At 42.3% G+C, this 20,080-nt stretch overlaps 1 protein-coding gene across 4 annotated transcripts in view; it reads left to right on the top strand.

The window, feature by feature from the left end:
* Window positions 1-20,080, top strand: part of LOC128689588 (probable ATP-dependent RNA helicase vasa-like) — a 168,046-nt gene that overhangs the window by 85,902 nt on the left and 62,064 nt on the right. For all 4 annotated transcript variants that reach the window (XM_070087544.1, XM_070087545.1, XM_070087543.1 and 1 more), the window contains one exon: window positions 2,828-3,049. In XM_070087544.1, the coding sequence (XP_069943645.1) occupies window positions 2,828-3,049 (222 nt within the window). The remainder of the gene's footprint in view (window positions 1-2,827; window positions 3,050-20,080) is intronic.

Raw genomic sequence — 20,080 nt, 5'->3', positions numbered from 1 at the left:
TAACTGTACTTGAGTCCTGGAGGTGGAAAGTACAGTGCCTACCTGGGGTATACCTGGAGAGGGTTTTGGGGATCAATGCCCCCACAGCCCGGTCTGTGACCAGGTCTCATGGTGGATCAGAGCCTGATCAACTAGGCTGTTACTGTTGGCTGCACGTAAACCAATGTATGAACCACAGCTCAGTTCGTCAGCTACTGACTTTAGGTGCCTGTCCAGCACCTTCTCAAAGACAGTCAGGGGTCTATTTGTAATCCCCTTTATGTATGCTGGGAGGCAGTTAAACAGTCTTGGGCCCTTGACACTTATTGTGTTGTCTCTTAGTGTACTTTTTGTGCCTCTGCTTTTTCATTGGGAGGATGTTGCATCTCCTGCCCAGTCTTTTGCTTTTGTGTGCAAATTTGGGACTAGTCCCTCTAGGATTTTCAAAGTGTATATGTATTATCATGTATCTTTCTTTCCTGCATTCCAGGGAGTGCAAATCAAAGGACTTAACCATTCCCAGTAATTTAGGTGCTTTATTGTACTTAGACGTGCTGTGAAAGTTTTCTGTATGTTCTCCAGGTCTACAATTTCACCTGTTTTGACAGGGGCCATTTGTGGGCTTGGCATCCCAAGTTTTGAAAGTTCTCATTATCCATCTTATCATTTTCCTAGCAGATGTGGTAAATATATTGATGTCTTTTTGAAAATGAGATCCTCTGACATTATCACTTCCAGGTCCTTCACATTAGTTTTTCGCTTTATTGTTTTATTTATTTATTTGTTTTATACTAAAATGCACTTTTAATTTCCTCAAGTTTTCCATATTGGAGTAACTGAAATTTTTCTTTGTTGAACTTCGTGTTGTTTTCTGCGGCCCATTTAAAGATTTGGTTGATGTCCACTTGGAGTTTTGCAGTGTTTTTGATGGATGATACTGTCATACAAATTTGGGTGTTATCTGCAAAGGAAGACACTGTACTGTGGTTTACATATCTGTCAGATATGAGGATAAGGAACAGGATGGGGAGTGAGTACTGTGCCTTGTGGCACAGAGCTTTTCACTGTGGCTGCCTCAGACTTTACTGTTTGCTATTACCCTTTGTGTTCTATTTGTTAAGAAGTTATAGGTCCATCTACTAACTTTCCCTGGAGATAAAGTAATACCCAGGTTTTCATCCTTAATCCGTTCCAGAAGGTTGGTCAAAATTCAAAATGGATGAAAACCGAAGTAATATTTCCCATAAGAAATAATGTAAATCCAATTAATCCATTCCAGACACTCAACGAAATTAAAAAAAAAAACATTTTATTGAGAATAACTTTAATTTTACATTCCGAAAACAATGAGAATAAAAATAAAACTCTAATTTTAATGGATAAATGAACATTTAAATCACTATTACATACTTTTATTGAAGACTTGTTGGCGTATGGAAGAAGGCGAAGGAGAGAGAGAGAGGAGAGGTTATTGTTTGGAAGGGGAATCTCCCTCCATAAGGACTTAAGGTATCAAAGCCCTCCACAGCACTATCTCCTGCTAACTGTTGTTCGTCGATCCACACCAACAACAACTCTACATCCTCGATTGTTTGAGATCTGTTTCGTTACCATATTTACCCCTTTCGCAACATCAGCTTCCTTGATTTTTGCTTTCTTCACCAGGGCGGTACTGATTGTTGATGTCAACTTCCCATACATCCTGGTAAGCTCGGCCACACTTGTGCCACTTTCATATTTTGCTACCAGTTCTTTCTTGAATTCTATCGTGTTTCTCACTTTCTTTACCAAAGGGCTGGCACTCTGAACTTTCTTGGGCCCCATGGTGGCTTATTTCACAGTCGTAATCAATAAACAAGCACAAAAAACAATGGATGAACACTCAGAGTATTGCTAACTCGATGAGAGAGGAAGACTGAGTCTGGAACGGGCGAGAAATGGTGTCCTGGTGGGTGGACGATTTCCAAGTGGATCTACCAAACCCTGGGTAAAATTTCGCTGAAAAGTGCTTGAAATCCAAATTGTATGATTTCCACACCAGACAAAAAATGGGGTCCACTGTATTTGCAGTTTGAATGGGCATCTGATCTGTAGTATTGGTGCATCTTTGGCAAGACAGTGAAGAAGTGATTTTTTTTTTTTTTTTTTTTTTTTTGGGGGGGGGGGGGGTGGCTACCTTGGTGGGAGACAGCCAATGTATTGAAAACCAATTTAAACTTGTATACCATTTGGCACATTTACACTGCTGTTGCTGTCAAGTGATTATTTTTTGCTAACTTCAAAACATAAAATTGTTGGTTTTCTTCTGGTTTCATTCTCCTCTTTGTAGTTTTTTAGAGAAATATTCTCTTAAACTAAGAAAAAATAGTTCTATCAATATTTTTGCTTACACACAGGAATTTTTAAATTTCTGGGTTAACATACTGCCCATCTCTCACCAGGGAAGGCTTGCCAAAAAAAAAAAAAAAAAATCAGCATTTATTGCAATTGCTGTCTTGGCAGAGGTGTGCTGACACCACATTTCTGATAATCCTCTTGAACTGCCACAGTCCCACCCTCTCTGTTAGTCTTTTGGGACTGTTCAACTTACCAGTTTTTCCTGAATTCCTTTATAAATGTTAACTTGCTCTTAGGTATAGTACTACAATAGCACATCAAATTCCATAATCTTCTTGTCTCCAATCTAATATGCTCTTACATGCCTGCTGGGTGCTGTACAATTCTATAAGAAATAGAATTGTCCACAAGAGTATTACTGCTAGGTTCTGTGCACTGTAGTTTTGATGTTAATTTCCAGTATTGTACATGTACTGTATAAATTTTCCTTAGATTTTTTTTTTTTTTTCAGGCAGCATTCCTTTTACCAGTGATCAATTATGTTTTAGAAAACAACATTAAACGACGTGAACACAATGGATGTGCACAACCTATTGGGCTGGTTTTGGGTCCAACAAGAGAATTGATATCGCAGATATATGATGAAGCTCGAAAATTTTCGTATGGAACAGATGTGACTTGTGTGAGAATCTATGGTGGAGCAGCTACAATTGTTCAGATTCACCGATTAAAGGTTTGCAAAACAATTTGTTGTGTATGTATAAGGTAGCAAATCACAATGAACAGAATACTGTACTTGAGATTAACTGTATTTTCTGGCATATAAGGCACCCCCTCCCTCCCACAATCACGCTTACACAAAAAAAAACAAAAAAGTTGAAAAATCACCCTGTGCTTTATTTGCTCAGGATCAGGGTCAAGGGTAGGCTTTGGGTTAGGCTTTAGCAGTTTACTAACATTGTTACAACTGCTTGGAAACTTTGTACCAGCAAGCAGCTAACTCGTGCACCTTATATGCCGAAAAACGCAGTAAATATTTCTCTTGGATGTGGCCACTCTGCATTGATGCCAGTGAAGGATTCTTGATCTTAGGAATTGAAGCTATCCTTTCTAAATTAGATCTTACTGCCTCCCATTTCCCACACATTGTATGCTCCCTTTGGGTGCATTGTTTCTCACTGACTATAATCTGTTTAGTAAAAATTTGTCGTCCTCGAAAGGGTTGGAGAGAGGGGGTAAAGGAGGTTTTGTAGGTGAGGGGCTTGGACTTCCAGCAAGCGTGCGTGAGCGTGTTAGATAGGAGTGAATGGAGACGAATGATACTTGGGACCTGATGATCTATTGGAGTGTAAGCAGGGTAATATTTAGTGAAGGGATTCAGGGAAACCGGTTATTTTCATATAGTCGGACTTGAGTCCTCGAAATGGGAAGTACAATGCCTGCACTTTAAAGGAGGGGTTTGGGATATTGGCAGTTTGGAGGGATATGTTGTGTATCTTTATACATATATGCTTCTAAACTGTTGTATTCTGAGCACCTCTGCAAAAACAGTGATAATGTGTGAGTGTGGTGAAAGTGTTGAATGATGATGAAAGCATTTTCTTTTTGGGGATTTTCTTTCTTTTTTGGGTCACCCTGCCTCGGTGGGAGACGGCCGACTTGTTGGGAAAAAAAAAAAAAATCCTAGGGAGGGAAGAAGAGCAATTATCTCTTATTTAACCCTTTCAGGGTCCAAGGCCAAAATCTGAAGTGGTGTCCAAGAATTTTCCAAAAAAAAAAAAATTTTTTCTTATGAAATGGTAGAGAATCTTTTTGTGAAGGTAATAAAACAAAAAGTACAAAATTTGATGGAAAATTGACGAAATTATGCTCTCGCGAATTTTGATGTGTCAGCGATATTTACGAATCAGCGATTTTGCCGACTTTGACTCCCATTTTAGGCCAATTACATTATTCTAGTCAACCAAATTCTTAGCTATTTCACTAGTATTACTTCTATTCTACCGATTGAGCACAAGAAATCGCCAAGTCAACTGTTTCAACTACAAAATAAAGTGATCATAAATTGGTAATTTGGCCAATTTAACACAGTTCAAAATATTCCAATTTCAAAATAGGGTCCAGAATAACCAATGTAGGTATTCCTGGCACTAAACTAACATTTCTTCTGTTCATCAGTTACGTTTCGAGGCTTTACAAATAAATTCCATTTTGATTTTTTATTCACATTATGAATTTTTATTCAGACCAAAAAATAGAAGATTTACTGTTATGCAATATTGTAATATTTGTATAAATATCATCACCACATTTGTGAATGTATATTAGACCCACCAGCTGGTGTGTATTAGACGTGTGAGGTCGTTTGTTTACTCTTGAACATCGGCAAATATTTAACATTTCCACTACTTTGAGCTCAGTTTCAAGCCATTTCCAGTGCTAAAACCAGTCAAAATCATCTCTATTTCTGTAATATGTCTTCCATTCTATCAAATGAGACAAAGAAATCGCAAATACAATATAAAAAACATGGAAAAAACACTGCAAAGTCGCTGTTTTAATCGAAAATCACGGTCTCAGTTTTTTTCTCTCATTATACACAGTGTGCTGCAGGATTTGTTTTATGTGGTGCACACATACCACATAGATATATTCTCTCATATCTAGGCCCAAATTTACCACTCACAGTTTATCAGAGTGAGCTGAACTCACGGTGTAGATCTACGGTTTGGACCCTGAACATAAAGCCGTAGATCTACGGGACGGACCCTGGAAGGGTTAATGGATGAGCCAGCAGTAGGACACATGCACACATTAATACCGAAACCACCTGAAAAACATAAAAACATACAAATGTAATTAAACTTACCTTTCCACTTGAATAAGTTACAGGTACTTTAGAAAATCTGTTTTGTAACCCTCAAGTTGACAAAAATTTTGCTTTGGTGAGTATTATAATACAGATAAGATTTGTTCAAATTTTTAACTCAAAGGGTTAGCCACCAAGGATAACCCAAGAAAATCAATGCATCATCGAGGGCTGTCTGTCTTATTTCCATGGGGGTCCTTCATCCTTGACCCCCAGGATGTGACCCACACCACTCGACCAACACCTAGGTACCTACTTATTGTTAGGTGAATGGACATCAGGTATTGGGAAATGTGCCAGGGATTAAGCCATGAGCATTCAGTGTGTGAGGCAAAAGCATTGTCAACCATATGTGCATAGCACTATATAAACACTGGTAGACGTGTTATTTCAAACCTACACCTTGGCTCATTTTAAAGCTCATTCCAAATTATAGTTATTTGATCGCCCAGGGTGTAGCCAGCAGCAGTTGACTTACACTAGGGTACCTACAAACAAGTTTCATATCGTTATTATGCGCTTGCATATTTCAAATCCTACCCTACTAATAGGTATCAGTATGTCACCATTAAAGACACAGCATCATCAACACGGCCACTTGATACTGGAGTTCCGCAGGGAAGTGTCCTTGGTCCCTGGACTCTTCCTCATATACATCAATGATCTTCCAGACGTATCCCAGCACCTGAACCCCATTCTCTTTGCTGACGACACGACTTATGTCATCTCTCACCCTAATCTTGCCACCCTCAACACCATTGTTAACGAGGAGTTGCTCAAAATATCGACTTGGATGACAGCCAATAAACTTAGGCTTAACACTGACAAAACCTACTATATTATGTTTGGTAGCAGAGCAGGAGTTGCGCAAATTAACATTAAGATCGACAACACTAATTGCCAGACATAATGAGGGCAAATTCCTAGGCCTATACCTTGACAACAACCTGAATTTCAGCACCCATATAAAACACATAACCAAAAAAGTATCCAAAACGGTTGGGATCCTCTCCAAGATACGATACTAAGTGCCGCAAACTGCCCTTCTCACACTACACCACTCACTGATTTTTCCATACTTCACCTATGCTATTTGTGCTTGGGGATCAACTGCAGCAACTCACCTAAAGCCAAAATAACCCAACAAAAAGCCGCAGTAAGAATAATCACTAAATCCCATCCCTGGCAAGGCAACACACCCCCCACTCTTCATAGATCTAAACTTACTCCCTGTTTAGTACATCCACACTTACTACTGTGCAATCTACATCTACAGGACCTTAAATTCCAATATTAACCTTGACCTAAAATGCTTTCTTGATAGTTGTGACAGAACCCACAGGCATAACAACAGACACAAACATCTCTATGACATTCCCCATGTCCGACTAAACCAGTACAAAAATTCAATGTATATCAGAGGCCCTAAAATCTGGAACACCCTCCCTGAATACTCTAGAACTGCAGACACATTCATCACCTTCAAAACTACCATTAGAAAACATCTTATCTCCCCGATACACCCCATCAACTAATTACATGAATACCACCTGGTGGTTCACATTTACACTCACTCACCCATTTGACCATAAACACAGAAATATCAATCTTAATTTTAAAATAATGAATCCTAACTAGTCATAAGTTTGCCTGTGATACTCCAGTACTGAAACTATGTATTGTGCAAAAACAAAAGCATTCACATTGCTAAACTCACAAACTAGTATTTAGTCACTTAGCCATAATACCAACTTACCTCATAATTTGTAATATTTTAAAGTTAAGAATTAATCTAAGTCTGCCTGAAATGCCTAGCCATGCTAGGTGTTCTAGTGGCCCCCTCTGTAATTAGTATTTTAAAACATGTAAACCACACAATATCCAAATTCTGCTAACTCAGCACTGTAATCCTTTAGAGAATAAACTTGATTTGATTTGATTATGCACCCCATACCCATCCTGTGGGCGGTAGTCAAAAGATTAGAAGTACATAATGGGTCCAGGGACTGGGCCCCAAAGTTTTGATAGCTGAACAAGGTACAAAGGTAATGAATCATGTAAGTAAATTTACTTACGTTGATACGTGGTTACAATCATGAACAAATTATAAAGTAATGAGCAGTTCACACGTCCACACCTGGTTACAACTGTAATGAGCTATCAGTGCAAATATTACATGTTGGGTCTCACACACAAATAGGTGAGTGTATACACACACAAGCGTACATACATGTACTCACACACATGTGCACACACACACACACACGCGCGCACACACACACACACACACACACACACACACACACACACACACACACACACACACACACACACACACACACACACACACACACACACACACACACACACACACACACACACACACAATCACACACACACACACACACACAATCACACACACAATCACACACACAATCACACAATCACACTCACACACACACATGCACTCACACACACACATGCACTCACACACACACACATGCACTCACACACACATGCACTCACACACACACACATGCACTCCTGGAGTTTTATGACAAGGTAACAGAAGTAAGACACGAGAGAGAGGGGTGGGTAGATTGCGTTTTCCTAGACTGCAGGAAGGCCTTTGACACAGTTCCCCACAAGAGATTAGTGCAGAAGCTGGAGGATCAGGCGCACGTAAAAGGGAGGGCACTGCAATGGATAAGGGAATACCTGACAGGGAGGCAGCAACGAGTCATGGTACGTGAAGAGGTATCACAGTGGGCGCCTGTTACGAGCGGGGTCCCACAGGGGTCAGTTCTAGGACCAGTGCTATTTTTGATATATGTGAACGACATGATGGAAGGAATAGACTCTGAAGTGTCCCTGTTCGCAGATGACGTGAAGTTGATGAGAAGAATTAAATCAGACGAGGATGAGGCAGGACTGCAAAGAGACCTGGACAGGCTGGACATGTGGTCCAGCAACTGGCTTCTCGAATTCAATCCAGCCAAATGCAAAGTCATGAAGATTGGGGAGGGGCAAAGAAGACCGCAGACAGAGTATAGGCTAGGTGGACAAAGACTACAGACCTCACTCAGGGAGAAAGACCTTGGGGTGACCATAACACCGAGCACATCACCGGAGGCACACATCAACCAAATAACCGCTGCAGCATACGGGCGTTCCGATACCTTAATAAGGAATCGTTCAAGACACTGTACACTGTGTATGTTAGGCCCATACTGGAGTATGCAGCACCAGTCTGGAACCCACACCTGGTCAAGCACGTCAAGAAGTTAGAGAAAGTACAAAGGTTTGCAAGAAATCGGACTGACGACACTGGAGGACAGAAGGGTCAGGGGAGACATGATAACGACATACAAGATACTGCGGGGAATAGACAAGGTGGACAGAGATAGGATGTTCCAGAGAGGGGACACAGGGACAAGGGGTCACAACTGGAAGCTGAAGACTCAGACGAGTCACAGGGACGTTAGGAAGTATTTCTTCAGTCATAGAGTTGTCAGCAAGTGGAATAGCCTAGCAAGTGAAGTAGTGGAGGCAGGAACCATACATAGTTTTAAGAAGAGGTATGACAAAGCTCAGGAAGCAGAGAGAGAGAGGATCCAGTAGCGATCAGTGAAGAGGCGGGGCCAGGAGCTGAGTCTCGACCCCTGCAACCACAATTAGGTGAGTATACACAGAGCTGTGACTTGACCCATGCAACCACAACTAGGTGAGTACATACACACATACAGATGACACCCGAATTTGCATGACAGTGTCCTCCATTGAAGACACTTCAAGACTCAGGTGGACATCACTCAGATGGACATCATCCAAATCTTTAAATGGGCTACAGAAAACAATATGAAGTTCAATGATGAGAAATTTCAATTTCTCCGAAATGGAAAAAGTGAGAAAAATAAAACTTCATTGGCATATAAAACAAATTCCAACCACACAATAGAGCGAAAAACTAATGTCAAAGACCTGGGGGTGATCGTGTCAGAGAATCTCACCTTCAAGGACCTTAACATTGTATCAGTCGCATCTGCTAGAAAAATGACAAGATCGATAATGAGAACCTTCAAAACCAGGGATGCCAAGCCCATGACGCTCTTCAGGTCGCTTGTTCTATCTAGGCTGAAATATTGCTGCACACTAACAGCAACTTTCAAGGCAGGTGAAATTGCTGACCTAGAAAGTGTACAGAGAACCTTCACGGCACGCATAACTGCAATAAACCACCTCACTTAATGGGAAAGCTTGAAGTTCCTAAACCTGTACTCCCTAGAATGTAGGAGGGAGAGATAAGTGATTATATACACCTGGAAAATCCTAGAGGGACTAGTACCAAGCTTGCACATGAAATTCACTCCCTACAAAAGCAAAAGACTCGGCAGACGGTGCAACATCCCCCAATGAAAAGCAAAGGTGCCACTATCATGATACGAGAACACAAGTGTCAAGGGCCCAAGACTGTTCAACTGCCTCCCAGCATACATTAGGGGGATTACCAATAGACCCCTGGCTGTCTTTAAGCAGGCACTGGACAGGAACCTAAAGTCAGTACCTGACCAGCTGGGCTGTGGTTTGTACGTTGGATTATGTGTGGCCAGCAGTAACAGTCTGGTTGATCAGGTCCTGATCCACCATGAGACCTGGTCACAGACCAGGCCCCGTAACTCTCCAGACGCGTGCACACAGTCGTAGAGTTGTTAGGAAGTGGAATAGTTTGGCAAGCAATGTAGTGGAGGCAGAAACTATACAATGTTTTAAGATGAGGTATGATAAAGCTCATGGAGCAGGGAGAGGGAGGACCCAGTAGTAGTCAGTGAGGAGGCAGGACCAGGAGCTGAGTATTGACCCCTGCAACCACAATTAGGTGAAGTAGGCGAGTGTACACGCATGCGCGCGCACACGCATGCACATGCACGCACGCACACACACACACACTGGCTAGAGTGGCCAGAAGAGCTCATGCATGCAGGGCAAAGCTCCTGATCATGGGTGACTTTAACCACAAGGAGATCGATTGGGAGAACTTGGACCCACATGGGGGCCAAGATACATGGAGGGCTAAGATGATGGAGGTGGTACTGGAAAACTTCATGTGCCAACACGTGGGGGACACTACAAGAGAGAGAGGAGAGGATGAACCAGCAAGGCTGGACTTAGTATTCACCTTGAGTAGTGCAGATATCAAGGACATCACATATGAAAGACCCCTTGGGGCCAGTGACCATGTGGCTTTAAGCTTCGAATACACAGTAGAGCTACAAGTGGAGGGAGAAGCAGGAAGGCCAGGACGAATGAAGCCAAACTACAAGAAAGGGGACTAAACAGGAATGAGGAACTACCTGAACGGGGTTCAGTGGGACAGAGAACTGGCAGGGAAGCCAGTTAATGAGATGATGGAATATGTAGCAACAAAATGCAAGGAGGCTGAGGAGAGGTTTGTACCCAAGGGTAACAGGATTAATGAAAAAGCCAGGATGAGCCCATGGTTTACCCAAAGGTGCAGGGAGGCAAAAACCAAGTGTGCTAGGGAATGGATGAAATATAGAAGGCAAAGGACCCAGGAGAATAAGGAGAACAGTCGTAGAGCCAGAAACGAATATGCACAGATAAGAAGGGAGGCCCAAAGACAATATGAAAATGACATAGCAGCGAAAGCCAAATCTGACCCGAAACTGTTGTACAGCCACATCAGGAGGAAAACAACCGTCAAAGACCAGGTAATCAGGCTAAGGAAGGAAGGAGGAGAGACAACAAGAAATGACCGTGAAGTATGTGAAGAACTCAACAAGAGATTCAAAGAAGTGTTCACAGAGGAGACAGAAGGGACTCCAGAAAGACGGAGAGGTGGGGCACACCACCAAGTGCTGGACACAGTGCACACAACCGAGGAAGAAGTGAAGAGGCTTCTGAGTGAGCTAGATACCTCAAAGGCAATGGGGCCAGATAACATCTCCCCATGGGTATTGAGAGAGGGAGCAGAGGCAGTATGTGTACCCCTAACAACAATATTCAATACATCTATCGAAACAGGGAGATTGCCTGAGGCATGGAAGACAGCAAATGTAGTCCCAATCTTTAAAAAAGGAGACAGACATGAAGCATTAAACTACAGACCAGTGTCACTGACATGTATAGTATGCAAAATCATGGAGAAGATTATCAGGAGAAGAGTGGTGGAACACCTAGAAAGGAACGATCTCATCAACAGCAGCCAACATGGTTTCAGGGACAGGAAATCCTGTGTCACAAACCTACTGGAGTTCTATGACATGGTGACAGTAGTAAGACAAGAGAGAGAGGGGTGGGTGGATTGCATTTTCTTGGACTGCAAGAAGGCATTTGACACAGTTCCACACAAGAGATTGGTGCAAAAACTGGAGGACCAAGCAGGGATAACAGGGAAGGCACTACAATGGATCAGGGAATACTTGTCAAGAAGACAGCAGCGAGTCATGGTACGTGGCGAGGTGTCAGAGTGGGCACCTGTGACCAGCGGGGTCCCACAGGGGTCAGTCCTAGGACCAGTGCTGTTTCTGGTATTTGTGAACAACATGACGGAAGGAATAGACTCTGAGGTGTCCCTGTTTGCAGATGACGTGAAGTTGATGAGAAGAATTCACTCGATCGAAGACCAGGCAGAACTACAAAGGGATTTGGACAGGCTGCAGACCTGGTCCAGCAATTGGCTCCTGGAGTTCAATCCCACCAAGTGCAAAGTCATGAAGATTGGGGAAGGGCAAAGAAGACCGCAGATGGAGTACAGTCTAGGGGGCCAGAGACTACAAACCTCACTCGAGGAAAAAGATCTTGGGGTGAGTATAACACCAGGCACATCTCCTGAAGCGCACATCAACCAAATAACTGCTGCAGCATATGGGCACCTAGCAAACCTCAGAACAGCATTCCGACATCTTAATAAGGAATCATTCAGGACCCTGTACACCGTGTACGTTAGGCCCATGTTGGAGTATGCGGAACCCACACCTAGCCAAGCACGTAAAGAAACTAGAGAAAGTGCAAAGGTTTGCAACAAGACTAGTCCCAGAGCTAAGAGGTATGTCCTACGAGGAGAGGTTAAGGGAAATCAACCTGACGACACTGGAGGACAGGAGAGATAGGGGGGACATGATAACGACATACAAAATACTGAGAGGAATTGACAAGGTGGACAAAGACAGGATGTTCCAGAGATTGGACCCAGTAACAAGGGGACACAGTTGGAAGTTGAAGACACAGATGAATCACAGGATGTTAGGAAGTATTTCTTCAGCCACAGAGTAGTCAGTAAGTGGAATAGTTTGGGAAGCGATGTAGTGGAGGCAGGATCCATACATAGCTTTAAGCAGAGGTATGATAAAGCTCACGGCTCAGGGAGAGTGACCTAGTAGCGATCAGTGAAGAGGCGGGTCCAGGAGCTCGGACTCAACCCCCGCAACCTCAACGAGGTGAGTACACACACGCACACGTGCACACACACACATGCGCGTGCGCGCGCACACACACACACACACACACACACACACACACACACACACACACACACACACACACACACATATATATAGAGAGATATATATATAGAGATATATATAGGAAGGTGGCAACAACAAGTAAGAGGGAGGTGAAAGTGTATAAACTAAGGGAGGAGGAAGTTCGGGCGAGATATAAGCGACTATTGGCAGAAAGGTGGGCTAGTGCAAAGATGAGTAGTGGGGGGGGTTGAAGAGGGTTGGAATAGTTTTAAAAATGCAGTATTAGAATGTGGGGCAGAAGTTTGTGGTTCTAGGAGGGTGGGGGCAGGAGGAAAGAGGAGTGATTGGTGTAATGATGAAGTAAAGGGTGTGATAAAAGAGAAAAAGGTAGCTTACGAGAGGTTTTTACAAAGCAGAAGTGTTATAAGAAGAGCAGAGTATATGGAGAGTAAAAGAAAGGCGAAGAGAGTGGTGAGAGAGTGCAAAAGGAGAGCAGATGAAAGAGTGGGAGAGGCACTGTGAAGAAATTTTAATGAAAATAAGAAAAAATTTTGAAGTGAGTAAAACAAGTTAAGAAAGCCTAGGGAAAGTATGGATTTGTCAGTTAAAAACAGAGTAGGGGAGTTAGTAGATGGGGAGAGGGAGGTATTAGGTAGATGGCGAGAATATTTTGAGGAACTTTTAAATGTTAAGGAAGAAAGGGAGGTGGTAATTTCATGCACTGGCCAGGGAGGTATACCATCTTTTAGGAGTGAAGAAGAGCAGACTGTAAGTGTGGTGGAGGTACGTGAGGCATTACGTAGAATGAAAGGGGGTAAAGCAGCTGGAACTGATGGGATCATGACAGAAATGTTAAAAGCAGGGGGGGATATAGTGTTGGAGTGGTTGGTACTTTTGTTTAATAAATGTATGAAAGAGGGGAAGGTACCTAGGGATTGGCGGAGAGCATGTATAGTCCCTTTATATAAAGGGAAAGGGGACAAAAGAGATTGTAAAAATTATAGAGGAATAAGTTTACTGAGTATACCAGGAAAAGTATACGGTAGGGTTATAATTGAAAGAATTAGAGGTAAGACAGAATGTAGAATTGCGGACGAACAAGGAGGTTTCAGAGTGGGTAGGGGATGTGTAGATCAAGTGTTTACATTGAAGCATATATGTGAACAGTATTTAGATAAAGGTAGGGAAGTTTTTATTGCATTTATGGATTTAGAAAAGGCATATGATAGAGTGGATAGAGGAGCAATGTGGCAGATGTTGCAAGTATATGGGATAGGTGGTAAGTTACTAAATGCTGTAAAGAGCTTTTATGAGGATAGTGAGGCTCAGGTTAGGGTGTGTAGAAGAGAGGGAGAATACTTCCCGGTAAAATTAGGTCTTAGACAGGGATGTGTAATGTCACCATGGTTGTTTAATATATTTATAGATGGGGTTGTAAAAGAAGTAAATGCTAGGGTGTTTGGGAGAGGGGTGGGATTAAATTATGGGGAATCAAATTCAAAATGGGAATTGACACAGTTACTTTTTGCTGATGATACTGTGCTTATGGGAGATTCTAAAGAAAAATTGCAAAGGTTAGTGGATGAGTTTGAGAATGTGTGTAAAGGTAGAAAGTTGAAAGTGAACATAGAAAAGAGTAAGGTGATGAGGGTATCAAATGATTTAGATAAAGAAAAATTGGATATCAAATTGGGGAGGAGGAGTATGGAAGAAGTGAATGTTTTCAGATACTTGGGAGTTGACGTGTCGGCGGATGGATTTATGAAGGATGAGGTTAATCATATAATTGATGAGGGAAAAAGGGTGAGTGGTGCATTGAGGTATATGTGGGGTCAAAAAACGTTATCTATGGAGGCAAAGAAGGGAATGTATGAAAGTATAGTAGTACCAACACTCTTATATGGATGTGAAGCTTGGGTGGTAAATGCAGCAGCGAGGAGACGGTTGGAGGCAGTGGAAATGTCCTGTCTAAGGGCAATGTGTGGTGTAAATATTATGCAGAAAATTCGGAGTGTGGAAATTAGGAGAAGGTGTGGAGTTAATAAAAGCATTAGTCAGAGGGCAGAAGAGGGGTTGTTGAGGTGGTTTGGTCATTTAGAGAGAATGGATCAAAGTAGAATGACATGGAAAGCATATAAATCTATAGGGGAAGGAAAGAGGGGTAGGGGTCGTCCTCAAAAGGGTTGGAAAGAGGGGGTAAAGGAGGTTTTGTGGGTGAGGGGCTTGGACTTCCAGCAAGCGTGCATAAGCGTGTTAGATAGGAGTGAATGGAGACGAATGGTACTTGGGACCTGACGATCTGTTGGAGTGTGAGCAGGGTAATATTTAGTGAAGGGATTCAGGGAAACCGGTTATTTTCATATAGTCGGACTTGAGTCCTGGAAATGGGAAGTACAATGCCTGCACTTTAAAGGAGGGGTTTGGGATATTGGCAGTTTGGAGGGATATGTTGTGTATCTCTATACGTATATGCTTCTAAACTGTTATATTCTGAGCACCTCTGCAAAAGCAGTGATAATGTGTGAGTGTGGTGAAAGTGTTGAATGATGAAAGTATTTTCTTTTTGGGGATTTTCTTTCTTTTTTTTGGGTCACCCTGCCTCGGTGGGAGACGACCGACTTGTTGAAAAAAAAAAGAAAATATATATATATATTCTATATATATATATATATATATATATATATATATATATATATATATATATATATATATTATATAAATATATATATATATATATATATATATATATATATATATAAATATATATATATATATAAATATATATATATATATAAATATATATATATATATATAAATATATATATATATATATATATATATATAAATATATATATATATATAAATATATATATATATATATATATATAAATAAATATATATATATATATATATATATATATTATATAAATATATATATATATATATAAATATATATATATATATAAATATATATATATATATATAAATATATATATATATATATAAATATATATATATATATATATATATATATATATATAATTATATATATATATATATATATATCTTTCTTTCTTTCAACACACCGGCCGTATCCCACCGAGGCGGGGTGGCCCAAAAGGAAAAACGAAAGTTTCTCCTTTTACATTTAGTAATATATACAGGAGAAGAGGTTACTAGCCCCTTGCTCCCGGCATTTTAGTCGCCTCTTACAACACGCATGGCTTACGGAGGAAGAATTCTGTTCCACTTCCCCATGGAGATATATATATATATATATATATATATATATATATATATATATATATATATATATTACATAGTAATAATGCTTCAGTCTGGAGGTCCCAAAGTGGTAATTGCAGTGATGTATAACCCACCACAGAACAGCAGGAGGCCAAGGCAAGAGTATGATGAGAGCAATAGAGCAATGGTCGACACACTGGCTGCAGTAGCCAGGAGGGCTCATTCATGCAGGGCAAAGCTACTGATCATGGGTGACTTTTACCACAAGGAAATCAATTGGGAGAACCTGGAACCACATGGGGGCCAAGATACATGGAGGGCTAAGATGATGGAGGTGGTACTCGAAAACTTCATATACCAACATGTAATGGACACTACCAGAGAGAGAGAGAGAGAGGATGAACCAGCGAGACTGAACCTAGTATTCACCTTGAGTAGTGCAGATATTGAGGACATCACATATGAAAGACCCCTTGGGGCCAGCGATCATGTGGTTTTAAACTTGGAATACACCGAGTTACAATTGGAGGGGGAAGCAAGAAGGGCTGGGCGAATGAAGCCAAACTACAAGACGGGACTACGCGGGAATGAGGAACTTCCTGAACGGGGTTCAGTGGGACAGAGAACTGGCAGGGAAGTCAGTAAACGAGATGATGGAATATGTACCAGCAATACGCAAGGAAGCTTAGGGGAGGTGTGTACCCAAGGGTAACATGAATAATGAAAAATCTAGGATGAGCCTGTGGTTTACCCAAAGGTGCAGGGAGGCAAAACCCAGGTGTGCTAGGGAATCAAAGAAGTATAGAAGGCAAAGGACCCAGGAGAATAAGGAGAGCAGTCGTAGAGCCAGAAATGAATACGCACAGGTAAGAAGGGAGGCCCAACAACAATATGAAAACAGAGCAGCGAAAGCCAAATCTGACCCAAAGCTGTTATACAGCCACATCAGGAGGAAAACAACAGTCAAGGACCAGGTAATCAGGCTAAGGAAGAAAGGAGGAGAGACAACAAGAAATGACTGCAAAATATGTGAGGAACTCGACACAAGGTTCAAAGAAGTGTTCACAAAGGAGACAGAAGGAACTCCAGAAGGACAAAGAGGTGGGGTACACCAACAAGTGTTGGATACAGTACACAACCGAGGAAGAAGTGAAGAGCCTTCTGAATGAGCCAGATACCTCAAGGGCAATGGGGCCAGATAACATCTCCATGGGTCCTGAGAGAGGGAGCAGGGGCACTATGTGTACCCCTAACAACAACTATTCAACACATCTGTCAAAACAGGGAGATTACCTGAGGTATGGAAAACAGCAAATGTAGTCTCATTTTTTAAAAAAGGAGACAGACACAAAGTACTAAACTACAGACCAGTGTCACTGACATGCATAGTATGCAAAGTCATGGAGAAGATTATCAGGAGAAGAGTGGTGGAACACCTAGAAAGGAATGATCTCATCAACAGCAGCCAACATGGTTTCAGGTATGGAAGATCTTGTGTCACAAACCTATTGGAGTTCTATGACAGGGTGACAGCGGTAAGACAAGGGAGAGACGGGTGGGTAGATTGCGTTTTCTTGGACTGTAAGAAGGCGTTTGACACAGTTCCACAAGAGATTAGTGTAAAAACTGGAGGACCAGGGAGGGATAACAATGGATCAGGGAATACTTGTCAGGAAGACAGCAGCAAGTCATGGTACATGGCGAGGTGTCAGACTGGGCACCTGTGATGAGTGGGGTCCCACTAGGACCAGTGCTGTTTCTGGTATTTGTGAACGATGTGACAGAAGGAATAGATTCCGAAGTATCCCTGTTTGCAGATGATGTGAAGTTGACGAGAAGAATTCATTCAAACGAAGACCAGGCAGAACTAGAAATGGATCTGGACAGGCTGCAGATCTGGTCCAGGAATTGGCTCCTAGAGTTCAACCCCACCAAGTGCAAAGTCATGAAGATTGGCTAAGGGCAAAGAAGACCACAGACAGAGTACAGTCTAGGGAACCAGAGACTACAAATCTCACTCGAGGAAAAAGATCTTGGGGTGAGTATAACACCAGGCACATCTGAGGTGCACATCAACCAAATAACTGCTGCAGCATATGGGTGCCTAGCAAACCTAAGAACAGCATTCCGACATCTTAATAAGGAATCATTCAGGACTGTGTACTTTAGGCCCATATTGGAGTATGCGGTGCCAGTTTGGAACCCACACCTAGCCAAGCACATAAAGAAACTAGAGAGAGTGCAAAGGTTTGCAACAAGACTAGTCCCAGAACTAAGAGGTATGTCCTACGAGGAGAGGTTAAGGGAAATCAACCTGACGACACTGGAGGACAGGAGAGATAGGGGGGACATGATAACGACATACAAAATACTGAGAGGAATTGACAAGGTGGACAAAGACAGGATGTTCCAGAGATTGGACACAGTAACAAGGGGACACAGTTGGAAGCTGAAGACACAGATGAATCATAGGGATATTAGGAAGTATTTCTTCAACCACAGAGTAGTTAGTAAGTGGAATAGTTTGGGAAGTGATGTAGTGGAGGCAGGATCCATACATAGCTTTAAGCAGAGGTATGATAAAGCTCACGGCTCAGGGAGAGTGACCTAGTAGCGATCAGTGAAGAGGCGGGGCCAGGAGCTCGGACTCGACCCCCGCAACCTCAACTAGGTGAGTACACATACACTCCCCCCATCACCACCGACATCTCACTACTTCCCCTGATCCCTCCCCTCCCTTGATCACCCTCCCCTCCCCCGTTCACCCTAAACCCTCCCCACCCCTCCCCACTCCACTCCCACATAGCCACAGTTCCTCCACTACTTCCCCCCCCCCCCCACACTGACATACACACTACTAACCTAACATACAGAACTACATAGGTTTCCCACTCTGAGGCAATCAGGATAAAACAAAAATGGGTTGCCAGAGAGCAACGAGAAAAACCAAGGGACAGGAGGAGGAAACTGCAAAGGAAGATTGGGCAGCAGAGCTCATAAAAAGGGATCATGAATGGGAAAAGAAACTAGAAGAACTTAGCATGAGAATGGAAGAGAGGATAGATTTGGAAAGCAGGAAGTGGGAGGTGCAGGTCAAAGCAGCAGAAGCTAGGATACAGAGTTTAGAAGAGGAATTGAAAAATCTGAAACAGCCTAAAGAACTAAAGAACATTTTGGGATTGACAACAGAGACTGCTACCTCAGCCACAAACAAGGGGACTGTAGGGAAAGAAGGGGCACAACTGCATGGAGAAGCTCTATCAGAGGAGACTGTAGCAAATGAAAGAGCTAAGCTTTATGTATAGGCCCTAACAGACAACAACAGAGCCCAAGGAAAGCCGAGAAGGGAAAATGACAGGCCACTGAGCCCAAGTACATTAGCCAGTGAAACTGATGAAAGGAAAGCTGCAGTGGAGGAAACCAAATTAAATGAGGGGATACACAGGGATATGCAGTGGGAGAATGAAAGGGTGAGGTCAGTCTTTGTGTATGGGCTCCAGGAAGTCGAAGGGAAAACATATGAAGCTAGAAAACAAGGGGGAAAAAAGCAATTGAAAGCATCATGAAAGCAATAGGAGAAGACGATATGACCCAGCTGGAAAATTTTCGGAGAATAGGGGGGTTTCTAAAAAAAATAACCCGGCCAGTGAGAGTGACCTTCAAGGCAGAAGCGACTCGGACCAGGATCCTGCAGGAGAAAGCACGATTAAGGGACATGACGGCATACAGGAAGGTGTATCTCGACCGCGACAGAACACAAGAAGAAAGGCAGAAACTGAGAGAGATGATACAAAGGCGAAAGGAGGAAAGAGAGGGGATGGAGAACACAGACAGGAGATCCCAGACCCAGGAAGAAGATCAAATACAGCCTCCCTCACAACTTCCTATAGAAGCCTCCCAACCAGGTCAACCCCAGTGCAACCAAACACTCTAAATCAAAACACCCATGCCACATCCAATGCCCCCACCCACTACATTACAAACTCCACCCCCACAGCAACAACCCATAGTTCCTTACCAGGTCTCCCACTTCCCCAACCCCAATATACCTCCCAGACCACAGTCTTAGAAAAGAAGTTGAAGGTGTGGTATACAAATGCAGATGGAATAACAAACAAGTATGAGGAGTGGCACGAAAGAATCAAAGAGACATCCCCAGACATAA

Source organism: Cherax quadricarinatus, chromosome 22 (assembly GCF_038502225.1).
Source record: "Cherax quadricarinatus isolate ZL_2023a chromosome 22, ASM3850222v1, whole genome shotgun sequence".
NCBI lineage: Eukaryota > Metazoa > Arthropoda > Malacostraca > Decapoda > Parastacidae > Cherax > Cherax quadricarinatus.
Note: the sequence above shows the minus strand (reverse complement) of the source record. Positions and strands in the feature narration are given on the sequence as shown.